This window comes from Colletotrichum karsti (assembly GCF_011947395.1).
Source record: "Colletotrichum karsti strain CkLH20 chromosome Unknown Scaffold65, whole genome shotgun sequence".
In the NCBI taxonomy this organism is placed as follows: Eukaryota; Fungi; Ascomycota; class Sordariomycetes; order Glomerellales; family Glomerellaceae; genus Colletotrichum; species Colletotrichum karsti.
Genome location: NW_024065965.1, coordinates 178,624 through 195,717, shown reverse-complemented (window position 1 = coordinate 195,717; position 17,094 = coordinate 178,624). Strand labels below are relative to the sequence as shown.

At 52.6% G+C, this 17,094-nt stretch overlaps 8 protein-coding genes across 8 annotated transcripts; 6 read left to right on the top strand and 2 right to left on the bottom strand.

Moving 5' to 3' along the window:
• Positions 1-373: 373 nt before the first annotated feature.
• CkaCkLH20_12806 (uncharacterized protein) lies at positions 374-1,975 on the top strand (the record flags this gene model as incomplete). The annotated part of the gene is made up of 1 exon (XM_038895518.1): positions 374-1,975. One exon carries the CDS (start codon positions 374-376, stop codon positions 1,973-1,975), a length of 1,602 nt encoding a protein of 533 aa, XP_038739224.1.
• A 303-nt stretch (positions 1,976-2,278) lies between these two features.
• CkaCkLH20_12805 (uncharacterized protein) lies at positions 2,279-3,332 on the bottom strand (the record flags this gene model as incomplete). The annotated part of the gene is made up of 2 exons (XM_038895517.1): positions 2,279-3,214; positions 3,264-3,332. 2 exons carry the CDS (start codon positions 3,330-3,332, stop codon positions 2,279-2,281), a joined length of 1,005 nt encoding a protein of 334 aa, XP_038739223.1.
• An 845-nt stretch (positions 3,333-4,177) lies between these two features.
• Positions 4,178-5,439, top strand: CkaCkLH20_12804 (uncharacterized protein; the record flags this gene model as incomplete). Its single annotated transcript, XM_038895516.1, has 5 exons — positions 4,178-4,277; positions 4,332-4,619; positions 4,685-4,800; positions 4,879-4,951; positions 5,006-5,439. The coding sequence occupies 5 exons, from the start codon at positions 4,178-4,180 to the stop codon at positions 5,437-5,439; spliced, it is 1,011 nt and encodes a 336-aa protein (XP_038739222.1).
• Positions 5,440-5,690: 251 nt separating this feature from the next.
• Positions 5,691-6,617, bottom strand: CkaCkLH20_12803 (uncharacterized protein; the record flags this gene model as incomplete). Its single annotated transcript, XM_038895515.1, has 1 exon — positions 5,691-6,617. One exon carries the CDS (start codon positions 6,615-6,617, stop codon positions 5,691-5,693), a length of 927 nt encoding a protein of 308 aa, XP_038739221.1.
• A 2,313-nt stretch (positions 6,618-8,930) lies between these two features.
• CkaCkLH20_12802 (AMP-binding enzyme) lies at positions 8,931-10,778 on the top strand (the record flags this gene model as incomplete). Its single annotated transcript, XM_038895514.1, has 4 exons — positions 8,931-9,027; positions 9,096-10,327; positions 10,401-10,525; positions 10,583-10,778. The coding sequence occupies 4 exons, from the start codon at positions 8,931-8,933 to the stop codon at positions 10,776-10,778; spliced, it is 1,650 nt and encodes a 549-aa protein (XP_038739220.1).
• A 622-nt stretch (positions 10,779-11,400) lies between these two features.
• Positions 11,401-12,359, top strand: CkaCkLH20_12801 (uncharacterized protein; the record flags this gene model as incomplete). Its single annotated transcript, XM_038895513.1, has 3 exons — positions 11,401-11,968; positions 12,017-12,091; positions 12,163-12,359. The coding sequence occupies 3 exons, from the start codon at positions 11,401-11,403 to the stop codon at positions 12,357-12,359; spliced, it is 840 nt and encodes a 279-aa protein (XP_038739219.1).
• A 1,094-nt stretch (positions 12,360-13,453) lies between these two features.
• Positions 13,454-14,090, top strand: CkaCkLH20_12800 (uncharacterized protein; the record flags this gene model as incomplete). The annotated part of the gene is made up of 3 exons (XM_038895512.1): positions 13,454-13,550; positions 13,629-13,999; positions 14,055-14,090. The coding sequence occupies 3 exons, from the start codon at positions 13,454-13,456 to the stop codon at positions 14,088-14,090; spliced, it is 504 nt and encodes a 167-aa protein (XP_038739218.1).
• A 1,060-nt stretch (positions 14,091-15,150) lies between these two features.
• On the top strand, positions 15,151-16,743 carry CkaCkLH20_12799 (uncharacterized protein; the record flags this gene model as incomplete). The annotated part of the gene is made up of 3 exons (XM_038895511.1): positions 15,151-15,436; positions 15,498-16,099; positions 16,150-16,743. 3 exons carry the CDS (start codon positions 15,151-15,153, stop codon positions 16,741-16,743), a joined length of 1,482 nt encoding a protein of 493 aa, XP_038739217.1.
• Between the last annotated feature and the right edge of the window lie 351 nt (positions 16,744-17,094).

Sequence of the window (17,094 nt, the reverse complement as noted above, 5' to 3'; positions counted from 1 at the left end):
GATGCGGCTCATGCTCTCGACCGTCTGAATTCCACTGATGTACCAGGGATGTTCTATGATCGTCTTTTCCATCCAATCTTTTCTTTATAAGGCTGGCTGATCTTCCTCTCGGCACCAGATCTATTCCTCTTGGCTATAGCTTCTCATCTTCGTACGACATTCTCTTCGCCGTTTCGTTTCATTCCTTCACCTCGAGTTCTGCGAACTCATTCCATTCTTTGCATCGCCTTTGATCGCATCCTTAACGTTTTTACCATATTCTTTAACGACTTTTTTTCGATACTACTTCAGTCGATTAACTTTTAGGCAGAAGGCCGGTCTTTTCTGTTCGAACCACATTCGACGTCGATAATCATTATCAATCTCGGTCAAGATGAAGTACCAAGCTGTCGCTGTCGCCGCTTCTTCCCTCCTGGCTCTCGCCGAGGCCGGTACCTACCACCGCCACCACCATGTCCGCCGCATGGCCAAGCGTGAGGTTCCCCAGGAGCACTCTCACGAGATCTTCTTGAACATCACCCGCGAGTTCCTCAACAAGGAGAACCCGAAGGCCATTGCCGATCCCGTCTTCGGTCTCCTCGGTGACGGTGCGGCCAAGGCCGGTGCAGGCCAGGTCACCAACCTCGCCTGCTTGCACCAGGAGACGGCCGACCAGGCCTTCACCAACGCCAAGGCGGCCAAGGACATCCGTGGCATGTCCGGCGCGCTCGTCTACGCCGCTCTCGAGCGAAACACTGCCGGTGTTGGTGTGGCCAGCGCGGCTTGCACCGACAAGGCCGTGAACCCCGAGATCGCCGCCATCAAGTCTCACCAGGACCCTGCCACCGATAACGCGGCGGCCGACAACAAGGCCGTCACTCTTGAGCTAGCCAAGCAGCTGGCTTCCGTCGGCGGCGACCCCATGCTTGCTCTTGAGAGCGGCACCTTCGCCCCTGGAGACAAGGCCGACACCACTTTCAAGGGCAACGCTTGCGACGAGGACAACGACCCCACCGGTTGCATCTTCACCCAGAAGAAGCTTGTTCTTGACGCCACTCCCGATGAGATCACGGCTGCTGTTGCCGGCATCAAGTCCACCATCACTGGCGGTACTGGCGAGCTGAAGGCCACTCACATCAACATCAATGGTCTCCCTGTTGCTGGTGGCGGCACTGCCTCCGGAGCCGCTTCTGGGGCCGCCTCTGGAGCCAGCAACTCTACCGCTGGTACTGGAAACAGCAGCAACAACAACAAGAACAACAACGCTTCCAACAAGAACAAGAACTCGGCCGCTTGCGCCGCCCGCTCGACCAACAACGCCGCGGCCAACAACTCCACCGGTAACGCCGGCGGCAACAACAGCGGTAACACCGGCAACAACAACGGCGGCAACGCCGACGCCGGCAGCAGCGGAACCAACGTCCAGACCTTCACCGGCTCTCTCGGCGGTGCTCCTCCCCCGGTCATCCAGGGCACCGGCAACCGCCCCTTCTCCGTCAACGGCGACACCTTCGTCGGCAAGGGCGCCGCTCTCGGCCGCTCCTGCGACGTCCAGCACAACAAGTGCGCCAACGCCGCCAACAGCGGCCAGCTCACCGGCGGCGTCGCCCAGTGTGACGAGCAGAACTCCAAGTGCCGCGCCCAGGCGAGCCTCCGCAAGCGTTTCTTCAAGCGCCAGGCGACCGACTTCGGCTCCTGCAGTGACCCTACCATCGTCTTCTCCGACAAGCTGGCCGACCGCAACTCCGCTGCTTTTATCGCCAACAACCAGCAGGACTTCAACCACGGATCCGCTCAGAAGATTGGCATCATTGCCGGTTTCATCTGCCAGCGCCTCCAGGACAGCTGCAAGGCTCCTCAGGCGACCATCGACAGCTGCAAGGCGGCCGAGACTGCCGCCACTGCTGCCACTCAGGACCAGGCTGCTGCTGATGCTTTCAACAGCAAGCTCGTTGGAGGCTCGGCCGGCAGCTCCAACGGTACTGCCAGCAACTAAGCGGTTGTCTAAACAGCTTTCAGGGTGAAATTTGAGAGGCGGGATGGAGTCGACGATGGGGGTGGTCTGGTAGTTTCCAAAGTATAGCTTTGTCTGTATAAGATATCCTGTTTATGAGTCAATGTCATGGCGTGATACCGATAGTTTCAGGTTCGGAGTCTCGGTGATAGTTCAATTCAAACACTTTTAAGCCAATTTTCTGTTCCGCTCTTCAGTGAATTGGGTTGACCATTTACAAGTTCAAAATGCGTGTACAACTAGCTGACCATTTATGTAACAACAAGAGATAGGGTACATGGGCTATCAGTTTGAGTTCCCATCTCCCAAGAGCCTTCTATCGCCAGGATGTTCTCCCCGTTGCATGTCCACTCCCTCATGTACAGATGGTTGTTCATCGCCAACGTCTAGCTTGGGGAGCAGGATGTTGATGACTTCGACAACAACCCCGAGCAACACGAAGATCGCAAGAACCTGTCCAAAAGTCCACTCCTTCTCCTCTTCCGATAGGTGATTTCGACCAACAATCTGCTCCAACGTGACAATCATGTACACATTGATGCCCGTGTGAATGAACAGCTGTACCACATTTTGCGAAATGGCATTCTGCTTGTATCTCGCGTCCGACACATCGATCTGGCCCCAGAACCGTTTCCACGTCTGGATGTCCGGATTGGCTTCCCTCGCCCACCTCACCCCGGACCTCACCCCGCCGCAGCAACATTGTGCAATGATGACAGAAAAGACCATGCTCATCACCCAGCCCAATACCATGGTCGCCATCAAAGCCAGAATGACATATCGGAACACGTCGCTGGTGGCGTTGATGCTGACTCCGAAGACGACATAAACGGTCGTCGCATTGCAGGCGGGCTGGCTCCCGAAGGTCGGTGCGGTGACCCAGATGTAAGCCGTGAGCGCGGTGAACGCGCACGCGATGATGACTCGGAACATCGCCAGGACGAGCCAGCGGATAAGGCCGCCGCCTGCATATTTCCTCTGCGCGACGAGGCCGAAGCCTAGTAGCGAGAGGAGATGGAGCACGCAGATCGCGTGGAACAGCGTCAGCTGTCCTTGGAAGGTCTGGACAATAGCGGTGCAGAGTAGGGCGAGGCCTTGGAGTTGCAACGCTGAGTTGATGGACTGGCAAAACTCAGAGTAGTTCTTGTCGGAGGTGATGAGCTTGATCATGGTTTTCAGAATACCGGAGGCCAAGCAGAGTGTGTAGATGGAAGCCCGGATCTGCGTTGTCGTTAGCACTGACAGATTGTGGATCGGGAACTTGACGCACTCCTGTCCCTGTAACGTCGGGGTTCGCCTCGATCTCACAAACTGGTATGGTCTCGTTGCTTGCCGCCATGTTCTGTGTTCTCAGGTTGAGACGATGAGGGGATTGACAATTTGCATATCATGCGATATCTACAGCTTTGAAAATGAAGCTTTGTGAGTGCATTCCATTAACCGTCGATAGTGGTCACTCATGATGTGATAACGCAGCCGGGCGAATTCAAGCTTCACGAGTACTCATTCAGCCTCACCTGATAGATCAGAAGGCAACCGAGGGTGCCTGCGCGAAGACATGACTCTCTTTTCATTAGTTTCAGCCACGTTTATGACTAGTCACAGGGCATCCAGAAAATTCCTTATTACGAGGCGAATGGCGAGTCCTCATTCGAGAAACGGAGCCGCCGGTTGCCTCACCCAGCATGTCGAGACACACCGAAGAGGACATCTATGCGCTGTTGCCCTTGCTAGTCCGAACAAGCTTTAGGCGTTTTTCCACTTGGAGGGGGTCTAGCATCCAATCTATGCGAGTGCGGAGGCTTGATATCTGTGGAAAAGCAATAAGACACTGGGGGCGTAACCAATCGACGTGCCTGTCACCATGAAGCTGAAAACCACCCCTGTCTTGGCATTGAAGCGTCGCAGCACACGTTGGGCACCCCTCAGCTGAGACCCGACTAGCTGGAAATAGTGTCATGCATCCCATTCTGTGCGGTACGGTACTGGAGGATGTGCGCTCCTGGTTTATGGTGGATTTGGTGAGTCGCATGCAAATATGTAAGTAACTCCAACGGCCTTCACGTCGGGACGCTTCACGGCTGCTGTGGAGTCGACATGATCAGGAGGCTTTAACTTTCATGCCGAATCGACAAATATAATCAGATATTTTCATTCTTCTTTCACAGACCCAAATCATTTGTCATGGAAGATCCGACTCCGAACAACGTTGGAGCGATTCCGCCTGGTCACGTTGAAGTGCAACCGCCACCCATCATCACAAACACTGCTCCATGGCGAGCCAGTAAGTCTTCCCATTTGATCTCATAAGGGGAAACTTTCCACTCATTTCCGTTAGTTTGGGGGTTTGGGATTCTTGCCATACTTGATCTGGCCATCAATGCCGGTGCCGGTGCCGCCGCTGTGAGAGTCGGCGCTCAGCTGAACGGAGTAACACCGTCAACATTGGCCATACAGATGGGCGCGCTGGCAGGACTGACGAAAGCTGCCACGCTGACCTTTCGAGAGATCGTCCTCATGAACCACGTCAACATGGTGTTCGGCATGTTGCTATTCTTGATCACATCATCGTTCGGCATCTGCCCTCTTCTCGCAACAGAGGTAGGCAACATCGTGCTTGGAGAGAGTAAGCACTGCCTCCTTTTGATCCACCGCCTGGTGGCGAGAATTGGAATACTAAGAGAATGGCAGCCCCGAAAGAATTCGTTGTTGCAGCTGTCGTTGCAGCCGTGCCGCTGTTTTTCGAGACGGTTCGTGACATTAAGCCCAAGCCAGATGCTGATGGAGAAGTCGACTATTTTCGCTGGGTAAGTTGTTGCAGCAGATCATCTTCAATAATCACGAGAATTACAAGGGAGAAAACACGTTCTGACGTATAGCTCCAGCTCTGGGCGATATTTCTCATTCCCTTCAACGCGCTTGGGGGATACGTATTTGCGCGCATGGCTACGAACCAAGGTGAGTACCACATGACTCTTGCAACTTCAACGGCGACTGACACGGGGTCTTCAGGTATGCCTATAAGCAACTACAGCGCAGCTTGCTCAGCCGGTGCTGTCTACGGAACTCTCACCTTCCTCGCGCGCGCCATCACGGGTATTGTGGCAGTGATACGAATCCCCGTCGACGACGGCGGTCACGGTGCTGTCGAGGACATATTCGGTCGCTGGGAAGTAATGATTCCGAACAGAATCGTTGTGACCAACGAAGAGTATGCCAGAATGAGACGTGGTGTAGGAACACCATTAGGCCAAATGTTCAAAGGGCTATCTCGTGTGACTGACTGGATGATGCGCGGCATGGCTTGCTGTTGTGGTTGCTTTCTGGGTCGCGAATTCTCTAAAGAACTGCGGCGTAACTCCTTCCCGAATGATATGGAGATGGGTGCTCCGATGGGGTTTATGATGGCCGAGCAACTTCTGCCTGCGATAGGTCACGGCAGATGATGTTGATTCGCCACTTCTGGGTTTTGTTTGGCCTCGCGCGATGGGTGTTCGATTGGACGTTGAGTGCATTGAAACTCTATGAGAGTCTCCGGAAATTAATAGCAAATGATATATAAACCAGTTGTGAGTATCATTACCACGAGAATTTGACTTCTTGAAGCCGTGAACATTCAACGGACGGTGGCGAAAATGTGGAAGATGAGAAATAGAATTGCTGTTTGGCTATAATGTTATAATGGATCTAGAACAGACTACTGAGCGCCAATCTCCTTCACAACCCTCTTCACAGTCTCGTCGAGGTTTTCCTCCTCAAGACCGATCTTGCTCAGATCCGTGACCTTGTCGTTGTAATCACCGCCGAAACCAGCACGCATGTGGTTGACGTAGAATGCAATAAGGCCGGCGAAATGGTCACCCTTCTTAGCATCCTCCTCGGCCTTGGCAACGACGGCCGCGGCATCGGGCTCCTCGATCTTCCAGTCCTTATCGGTGGTGCCGGTGACGCGCTGGATGCTGTCAAGCATGTCGCGCTGGCTGATGTAGAAAGACTTAAGGTAGAAGGGCTTGTTGCGGTACTTCTCCAACTCGGCGTCGGGGAGGCTCAGGACACCGGCGGTTCCCTTGCCCGTGGTGGCCAGGTTGGTGGTGATGAACTTGGTCTTGCCGCCGTCGAACAACTTGGCGGTGCGGTTCTTGATGTCGATGCCCCAGAAGCCGCCGCCCATGGACCAGTCGAACCAGGGGTTGTTAACGATAGCGATCCAGCTGGCGCCGGCCTCCTCGATCTTCTTGCGGATCTGGATCTTGCCCTGGAGGATGGGGCTGGACTCGAGCAGCTTTGACGGGTCGGGGGCGGAGCCGAACTCCGTGGGCAGGATCCACTTCACGCCGGCCTTGGCGGCGGCGCGGATGTGAACGTCCTGGCCGGTTGCGTAGCTGTCGAAACCGAGGGCGAGAAGGACGACGTCCTGGCCCTTGTATGTAGAGACGAGGAAGTCTTCATCCTCGTAGCTGCCCTTCTTGACGATAACGCCCTCGGGGAAGGTGGCGGAGGATTCGGAGCGGGAAACGGCGGTGATAGTGTGGATGCCCTTCTCGAGAAGAGCCTTGAGGGTCAGGCCACCGACGTTGCCGCTGGCGCCGACAATGGCGATCTTGCGTCCCTGTTGTCCAGACATTTTATAAAATATAAAGGTTGAATAGAGATATTGGTGGTGATGTTGATGTTGTGATGGCAGAGATGATATCGGGCTCTCTTTTAAGTACACCAAAGTCCGGTTTCAGGTAGTCGTGGAATGCTAAGCTTTAGAGGCTGAAGTATAACAATTGCAGTGTTGATGTGTTGTGATGATGAGAACAAGATGATTTTCTGCAAGGGAAGACATGGTGCCTTTATAATGTCAAACCCAGCTTCGAGTTTCCAAAATACGAGACAATCGGAAAGTAAATGACACTACTGCCATTGCAACTCTGAGCTTTTGCTTCCGTGATGCGTCAGCGGCCACGAAGAGGCAGCATGCCTATCCCCTGTGGAAACCAACAAGCCACTGGAAAACATTGCGACACAGCGCTGCTTGACCACTGGCACTGGTGTCTCACTGACAAATGGGGCGCCAGATTTCTAAGCCTGTGGCTCGGTGCTCTCCACAGCGGCCGGTTCGGGTGCGACGGCGTTCCGACTCGGAGGTAAACTAGCTGGTTTGGGGTGAAGAGCTTCACTTGCCGGAGTTTATGTAGTTCCCATTTGGGTAAAACTATCCCCGGTGGCTATGGGAAACTGGGTGTTGGGTAAGCATATTCCCAATCGCCATCTCGAAGGATAACGGAACTTCTTCTAGCAAAGACGAAGCCGATGCTGTAAGCATGGCTTACGGTGTAAGCTTCTTGTAGTTCAACTGTTTGATTGTCGTAATACTCAACAATGATTGGTCTACCTGTTAACTCCCAATTATCAACTCAGCAGTTTCCCGTCTGGGATTCGGCAACAAATCAAAACTAACATGCAGTGATCAAAACTACATGTACTGAAAATCATGGTCGGATTCTCAATTCTTGCACTGAGCAAGACTTCAGCGACCGGAACCAGTGAAGCTTTTGCGCCCAGCTGGCGCCACCTGGCACTCCCCGGAAGCATTTTGAATCCGAGCATGAAGTCGCAATTTTTGAGGAAAGTGACGATTCTTCTGAAGACGGATTGGAACAAGTGTTACCAAGACATCGGCCGAGCTGTTCACTCACTTATCGCGTCTTCTTTTTCTATACTGCAATTACTCTTTACGCATCTCATGATGTAGTAGGTGTCAACTGATGCTTGGTGCGACATGTATGCTATCAAGATTACAAGCAAGACAGAGCGTGAATCATCTTTAGCTTTATGGGGTCCACTTCACGGGATGGCTTAAGGTACCGAGAACCTTCGGAAGAGAAATGGACTTCCATCACAGACGCTCCCAACCGGGCCGGCCGCCGTGAATTGCTTCCGTTTAATGTGGGTCCTATTTCCGAGAAGCCCCGGTGCTCCGAAGGTGAACCGGTACGAATACTGACAATAGTTAGAAGTTTGGTTTTCGTCATTCTCTCCCTTCTCTTTCTTCTAAACTCCCCCTCCCGCTATTTCATTTGTTGCTTTTAGTGACGCCAACTAGCGTAAATAGTATGGGCCAGAGAATCCAAAGTCATCTTATTTTAGCCGTCGAAGGGGTGCTATGCACCCTTCAACGCATGCCCTTTCCAATCACTTATCTTTACTCGCACTTAACTATCGTAAAGGGCGTCATACGCCCTGCGCCCTTTGGGCCACTCTACATGCCAGACGAATTTAACAAAAGTCCCTCCCATGTTCCATAACGTCCTGAGCCTTGAGATACGCTCCAAATTGAGACACAGCGTTACATTGTCCGGCAGCGTCGCAGCTCAAACTGTCGGGATTCCCCCGCAAATCCACCAAGAACAACGGCCTTCAATTCTCATCTCCCAATCAACTCAGGCTCGGGCCCAACGGGTTGGAGATCCCCCGCAGCCACCATCTGTTCTGACGACGTGAAGTGCAGCGCTAATGAAGGGGTTACCCCAACAAGTAACCGCTGACACGTCTCGACCAAGCGCGAATGACCTCGGCAGACGCGATCTTAGTCGACGCAAGGGGGCGGCTTGTCACGGCCCTCGCAGGTCTCAGGTGCAAGGTACAACTCGGCCCCGATCTTGATAACAGCAATGCGGGGAAACCGAGTCGGACACGACGATTCAACCGGGGGGACTTCTCCCCTCAGCATACTTCATATCGCGAGTTCCTTTCATTCCGCGTGCATTGACCTTTCTTACACCGACAATTTCCACCTTTACACTCTTAGACCTCCATCAAAACACGCATTAGCCTTCATCATTGACCCTCGACCACCTAACGACCAACTCACCAACTTCGCAGGCACGAACGAGTTGCTTAACATCGGTCTGAGAATATCGCACTGCACTTTCTTGTCGCGACGGTAGCAATGACAACGATCGTTGAGAAGCGCAATGGCCAGACCATCTACCGGTCACCAGACCATATCGACCTTCCGAAAGTCGATTTGTTGACATTCCTGTTCGGTATGTGCTACCATTGGACAGGCCTCAACTCTGAGCGCGCGAATCAGCGTAACTAACCGCGGCGTCAGATTCCCCGAATGAGAGGCTACATGATGACACAGTTCTTCACGCCGAGGCGGCCGACCCGTCCAAGTCCATCACCAAGGCGCGTTTGGTATCTACCCTGAAGCAGCTTGCTCACACCTTGCGACATCAATACGGGATTCAGAACGGAGATGTCGTGCAGGTTATCTTCACGGGCCACTTCATGGCCCCGACCGTCTTCTTCGGCATCATGGGCGCCGGAGGCTCAGTCGCCGCGTCTACGCCGTCATCGTCGCCGCCGGAGGTCGCGCGCCAGATCAACCTTACCGAGAGCAAGATGATCATTTGCAGCCCCGACCTCAAGGCCCTTGCAGCTGCCGGTGGCACAGCTGCCGGTCTCCCTGAAAACCGCATTCTGTACATCGGCGATACACACGAGTTTAGGCTTTTCGAGGCCAAGACGGACAAGGAAGTCCCGCTTTCGAAGCAAGAACTCGACTGGCCTCGTCCCACGGACCAGGAAACTTTGGAAAAGACCGTGGGCTGCTACATCTACAGCAGCGGCACGACAGGAGTACCGAAAGCCGTCAAGATTTCTCACTCAAACATCATCGCCCAGACAATGCTCATCTCGACACCTACTATTGAGTACTATAAGAAGCGACCGGGTATGAAGTACATCACGCTTGCCCATCTGCCAGCAGCACACATCTCTGGCCTGCAAGCGTACATCGTGAACCAAACGTTCATGGGCGGCGTCGTCTACTGGATGAAGAAATTCAACTTTCCAGAGTTCCTGGACTACATGAGAAAGTACAAGGTTACGACCTTCTTCAGTGTGCCACCCATCTACCTAATGATCGCCAAGTCACCGCTTGTGACGGATCAGTTCGACAATGTTGAGTTTGCGCTCACGGGAGCTGCTGCGCTGGGAAGAGAAACACAGCTTGAGGCTCAAAAGAAGATGGGCAAGGGCAAGGGCGTGCTCGGTCAGACGTGGGGTCTCAGCGAGACAACAGGAGGGTTCACTATTCTCCCTCGGCATATGACCGACGACACCGGCAGCGTATCTCCGATCGTTGCCAACTGCGAGGCGCGGCTGGTGGACGAGGAAGGCAAGGATGTCGAGGTCGGAGAAGCGGGTGAGATGTTGTGTCGAGGACCCATCGTAACGAAGGGCTACTTCAAGAACGACAAGGCGAACAAGGAGGCGTTCGTCGATGGATGGTTTTGCACGGGTGACAGACTTTCCTTTAAGGATGGAAAGTTCTACTTTGTGGACCGAAAGAAGGCAAGCTCATGCCCACGACGCCCACAATCTGATGATCCATGACTAACACCTGCCGTAGGAGCTCATCAAGTACAAGGGTCTCCAGGTTGCTCCTGCAGAATTAGAGGCGCTGCTGGTCACCCACCCGAAGATCCAGGATGCTGCGGTGATTGGGGTTGACGGCGAAGGGACAGAATTACCAAGGTGAGATGGCTCGTGCTGAACGTGTTTACGCGAATGCGATGCTAACATACGCCACAGAGCATACGTGGTTGCAGACAAGAGCCAAATTTCCGCAGAAGAGATCGCAAAGTGGGTGGCCGGACAGGTGGCGAGTTACAAGAAACTTCGGGGCGGAGTCATCTTCATCGACGCCATTCCAAAGAGTCCGTCGGGCAAGATTCTGCGAAAGGACTTGAGGGCCTTGGTTAAACGTGAAAGCGGTGCCAAGCTGTAAGAGTAGACTTGAATGGCGCCGTTGCACTCAATGTTTTCGAAAAGAAGGTTACCAGGTACCATGAACGGCAACCTATCAGGGTTGGGCGCGGTTGGGACACCGTTTAAATTTAACGGCTACCGTGGTTCAGATACAGAAAAGCTCCTGACAAGATTGCAGCCCAGGTGTCATGAAGGCTTTTGATGAAAACAAACAGAAGAAACGGAAAATTTCGATGAGAATACGACAGGCTGTGTCATCATATCTTCTACTAAATATGACAACCCATTTCCACGATGCCTTCCAATAACTTCAATGATGCAGGCCTCGCTGGGTTCCAGACATCAAAATACATCGTAAGATGCCTACCCCCGAGTTGAAAGTCGGAAGCACCATACAGCTGCCTGATATAGATGGACCTTTGCCACCGTAACTACACGGGTTGGACACAGCTATGGATGGGAAAGGTATCTCCGGTAACATCGTCTAACTGGTATATAAACGCGTCCGTCTCCTGATTTCTCTGCTGATGTTTCTTGAATATGTCTTTACCCAGAGGAATCTCAGCTCCACTCATCACACCTATTCCATAACCGTATCCAACAAAAGGCATCGACGTCCATATCTCAGACAAATCATCAATATGGGTTTCATGGCATGGTACATGCGCCTCGTCCGTCGTATTGACGATGTCTGGGGCATGGCTGGTCTCGACGATCGCCCTACGCGCCCTTCGTACCAGGTCTTTTACCTGGATTCGCCTGAAACTTCTCAAGGATACTACCCTCAGTCTACAGGCGTACTTCCGTCTGTGACCTCTCAGGCATACTATCCACAGTCAATGGACGGACCTCCGACGCAAGTTGATACCTACGGAGCTCTGAAGACGGACAAGTCAATGAACATCCCAGGGTCGTGGTACGAAGACGAACCTAGCAAATACATGTACGACCTGGAAGCTGGAGGCCCCGAAGAGACTTTCAGACACGTCAACAGACCCGCGTTCAGCGACTCCGATGGCCGGACAGCCATATGGGCGAGCTCCGTCACTAATATGCCACCCCATCAGTCGAACCGCGGCCACGGTCAATACCTGTCACCGGATACGGCTGCTGCAAACATCAGTGGACCTTTCATTAAATGCGCGGTCCACGAGGGTTCTTGGCAAGGAAATCCGACTTGCGGTTGTATGGTATCGCTTGGCTTCCACCGTCAGCTTCCCTTAATTTCGAGATCGTCATTATACCCTCAAACATCAGCCCCGAAGCCGCATGTGGCGTCGACTATTCGTCCGCAGGACAGTATCTCTTCAGCTGGCCATAGTCGCACCAGCTGTAAGACATCAAGAACAGCACCCAAATACAGCGAGGGAAGTTACTTGAGCAGAGGCACAAAGAGCGCTCAGACTGTCAGGTCGGCACCCAAATACAACGAGGGAAGTCACTTGAGCAGGAGCACAAAGAGCGTTCAGTCGTCAAGGACCGCACCCCAATACAGCGAGGGAAATCGCTTGAGCAGAAGCACAACGAGAGTTCAGTCGTCGAGGACCGCATCTCGATACGGCGAGGGAAGTCATTTGAGCAGTGGCACAACGAGGGTTAGTCGCAGGTGAAGACACTTGGAAATCTGAGGCGTTCGGAGTATTCTAGAGCAAAGGAGGCCCTTCAGGATCTGAGTTTCTTTAGCAGTCTAGGCAAGGAACATACAGGCTTGAAACATAGCTTAACAAAACCCGTTCTGGAAAGGTTTCTAGATCGTCAAACTGTTGAGATAACAGGGCGCAAAGAATGATTCTATTTATTATTACTCTTAGAGTTATTGAGGATCAGATAGCAACACATCACAGTATTCATCGTTATGTATGGCTTAAGTAAAACGTCCTTGTTCGCCAACGAGGCAGTTGATTGGGACGAAATCCAGCGTAGCGTCATACTACATTCCATCTTTCTGACCATGAAGACTCTTGGAACATTGCAACTGCTAGATTATTCTGAATGTTTAATTTGCTTCAGACCCACAACTCGAGAGGAACCTTCAGAGGAGCGCTAGGTTGAAACAGAGAGATATACGTAAATTACGGCTCTTTAGGTGAAGCTGTGTTCTCTTCCTTTGAGGATTGGATCTGCGGCGTACCAGATGCGGTATTGGATATCGTTGATTACTGGTTCACCAGGATTTGATACCGCTCTCCCAGTACCAGTGATCTTGCTGGCAGTGGAGGTATTGTATCTCTTTGCAAAGTCTGAATTGCCCTTCTGCCCATTGAATTAAAAATTGACCAGCCGGATGTGATGATAAATGTGTTCTCGTGGTGTAAGAGACTGTGCTGATGAGGTCAAATCAGTGACCTAGGATCCCAAATACAGGCGCTGTAAGTCCCTATCTTGATGAACAGCGAGGAATTTGTGTCTGACTCGTGATCGGTTGGAAGGCCTTGGCCAACTCAGAATAGATTACATACGAGAAAATAACCGGCGATCTTCAGGTGTACCCACACAAGCGCATGACAAACGTGAAAGTTTATTCTAAATTAGCGGACAACTCTTTGATATTGCTATCTTGGCAGGGGAAATCGGGATTTACATCCCGCGATCGCCAGATAGCTACATAATCCTCCGAGAGTACATGAAGAACTCTCTTTATTTTGAATCACACATTATCAGGGCTTGCCAGATACCAATATTCAACACCTCAGAATGATCGCCTCTATTTTCCTGACTTCTCTTATCGCTGCTGGTGGCGCTTATGCTGCCGTGGCAGAAGGTTCTTGGGGCGTTCGTGCCGACTTCTCCCGTGAGTAGAATTAAACTGATATTCCATATGATATCGCTCAATGCATTTCAATCAGGTACCCGTCTAACATGAGCTCAGGCTGTGATGGGTCCACCCCCTTAGAAGCTGTCCTTGAGGGCGCAGCCGGCCAATCCTCGCCATCCGCCAACATCACCGACTTCAAGATCTCGTCACCTTTCGACGGCAGGCTGATCATCAAGGTCGCCGGAGCAGCCGGATACGGCTCACCCTACCCGCCACAGCAGGTCGGTGTTGAGGTGTTTGCCGCAGCGACAGCAGGAGATCCTGGCGCCTGGGCCAACGCTACAGTAACTCCCGGAACTGGGCAGCCAGCTTCCGTTGCGCAGATTCTCTGGAACACGCGCAATGACGTAACTGTCGCGCCAGCTGAGAACGAGGAGGTTTCGCTTGAGACGATATTTAACGGAGGCAGCTTGGTGGTCTACTACGTAAGTTGATCTAACTCGATGTGATGGCTCCGTCACTAACCATGGTAATCTTCAGTGCGGCATCCCAGAGGCTGGCGGACCTATCGCATAGGGAATCCTGGACAGTATTTGGAGTTTTTGGACCTATAGAAAAGAAGAATAGAATTATAGCGCTCTATTGACGTTTACACTGACCTCATCGAGCCTTGAGCATGAATTTGTTCAAAGTTGTCGGGAAGCTTGTCATTCCATGTTGACTGGCTTCTCAGGTTTCGCGCCATGAAGAATCCTTTTAGAATGAGTCTCAATTTGATTCGAAGACTATTGTGATTGAAAGTACTCTGTTCCTTTGCGGTTCATCGTACCACTGAGACCCTCGATCCGCAACACGGAGCACCAGATTCGAACTGCATCTCAGTGACGCCAAGATCAAAACGGTTCTATTGACTGAAATAAATCAGAAGTCTTGTTGCAGGGGAGCTATGTCGACATATACACTTGCATCAGTGCGAGGTGGCTAAAAAACGGTTGCCGCGGTCCAGACCATCCAGGTGGCTGGAGTGCCGGCCGATTCCCGGGTGGGGCCGGTCCGGGTACTCCACTTTACAGACCGGGCCGGGTATTTCTTCGCAGCCGGGCCGGCAAATCTCCTCAAAATTACCGCAAGCTGGCGAGGAAGCTATGCAGAATGCGGGAACACCTACCAATCATTTCTTGTATCCCTTTTCTCCCCGACCTGGCGGTTGCATCGCTGTCCGGTAGCGGCCAATCAGACTTGACCAACAAGCTGGGAGATCGGCTCGGTCCGTGGGGTTCTGTGATGGATCAGAATGTGTCCTGATTTCTTTCCCCTTTGAGCGGGTTGTCGCCTTATTTATTACGTTCCGCTAGATGTCAACTCGGGGCAGAGGAGTTTCACGATCCGGACGACCCGGTTGCCGGTGATGGAACCCCCGCATTTCCCCGGCGCTCGGCTGAGGTCTCTGCAAAAATCGTGTGATCCACGACAGTATGCAAGACATCCACCTGCAGGTAAAAGCCGCACCGGTGGTGAATATTAAACAGAAGGTTGCCGCATCCAACTCCCCGCAGGGCTGGGTTTTGATTGTTTCTTGCAAGTCGCAATAAGTCCTTACCCACTCAACCAATTCTCCAACTCTTACACAGACAAGATGGCCGACGTTTTTGCCAAACTCCAGGACAAGTCCTTGCTGATATCCACCGGTCTTGTTGCTGGCAACTGGAAGAACGGTCAGGATGGCAAAACCTTCCCAGTTTACGAGCCTTCCAGCGCGACAGTTCTCCAAGATATTGCCAACCTTGGTCAACAGGATTTCATCGACGCCATTGAGAGTGCCAAGGCTGGAACCGCCAAGTTCCACGAGTCAACCACAGCAAAAGAGCGAGGCGCTCTGCTGCGCAAGTGGTATGACCTGGTAATTGCTAACGCCGATGACCGTGAGTGACGTCTTGAGATAGTTCAACGGCCACACAGCAGATTTCGCTAACTTCGTTCCAGTGGCTTTAATTCTTTCGCTAGAGAATGGAAAGACCTACGCTGAGGCTAGAGGAGAGGTGATCTACGCGGCATCCTTCATCTCATGGTTTGCCGAGGAGGCGACTCGCTCATACGGCGATACCATTCCTTCATCATACGCCAACACTACGGTCTTGACATTCAAGGAGCCCGTTGGTGTCTGCGGCATCATCACCCCCTGGAACTTCCCAGCCGCCATGATCACCCGCAAGATCGCACCGGCGTTCGCTGCAGGATGCTCAGTCATCATCAAGCCGCCAAGCGAAACCCCCTTCAGCGCCCTTGCGCTTGCGAAACTGGCACTGGCTGCGGGAATCCCTTCGGACTGCATTCACGTGGTGCCCACCAAGGATAGAGAGGCTTCCATGGAGTTGGCAAACAACCCTATTGTGAAGAAGCTCAGCTTCACGGGCTCCACAGGAGTCGGCAAGATGTTGACCAAGGCTGCGGCGGGCACTATGAAGCGTGTCAGCATGGAGCTGGGCGGTAATGCTCCCTTTATCGTATTTGACGATGCCGACATCGACCAGGCCGTGGAGGGTGCTCTCATTTGCAAGTTCCGTTGTTCAGGCCAGACATGTGTGGTAAGTTTTCCCTGTCACTTCGGAGACTGATATGCTCACGCTATCTTTAGTGCGCCAACAGACTACTTGTTCACGAAAAGGTTCAGGAAGAGTTCATCGAGAAGCTTGTTGCTCGCGTCAAGCAGTACAAGCTCGGTCGCGGCATCGACGACGGAGTCACCCAAGGTCCCCTCGTCAATGCCGCCGCGGTCAAGAAGGTCGATGCACATGTCCAAGATGCGCTGAAGAAGGGTGCGAAACTCCACACAGGTGGCAAAGCCCCGGAAGGCCTCAAGGGCTACTTCTACGAACCTACCGTGATCAGCGGCGTCACGACCGAGATGGAGGTCGCGCACGACGAGACTTTCGGCCCCCTGGCCGCCATCTTCTCCTTCAAGACGGAGGCTGAGGCTGTTGAGCTGGCCAATGCTACGGAATACGGCCTTGCCGGGTACTTCTTCAGCAAAGACATCTCTCGCGTGATGCGCGTGGCCAGGAGGCTCGAGTGTGGTATGCTGGGAGTCAACACCGGTCTCATCTCTGCCGCTGAGGCTCCCTTCGGTGGCGTGAAGGAGAGCGGATTGGGCAGAGAAGGCTCGAAGTACGGACTGGCCGAATACCAGAACATCAAGTCAGTCACCATTGGCAACTTGGGATTCAACTGAACAGTGAAGATCTTCGCCTCGTTGGCTTCAATGAGGAAGATAGACTTTTTGAGGCTGGGATAACACGATTAATGGATTTGGGATAAAAAGAGTTTTTGGTAGCTACGTAGCGTTCTGTATCCATGTATTTTGCTTTCATCTGGTTCTCGGATCTTGATTGTGTCGTTCAGATCTCATGCGCTTTGATGTGAGATATTCAAGGACGAGATGCTTGGAGCCTCGAGAGACATGCAAGGCCGCCACACAGACGTCATCGCATGTGCTCATAGGATGTCTAATCTGATCGTGTTGAAACAAGTTTCGTCACCCACACTCACGATTGGCTTTGACTGATCTCTCCGTCTGATTATT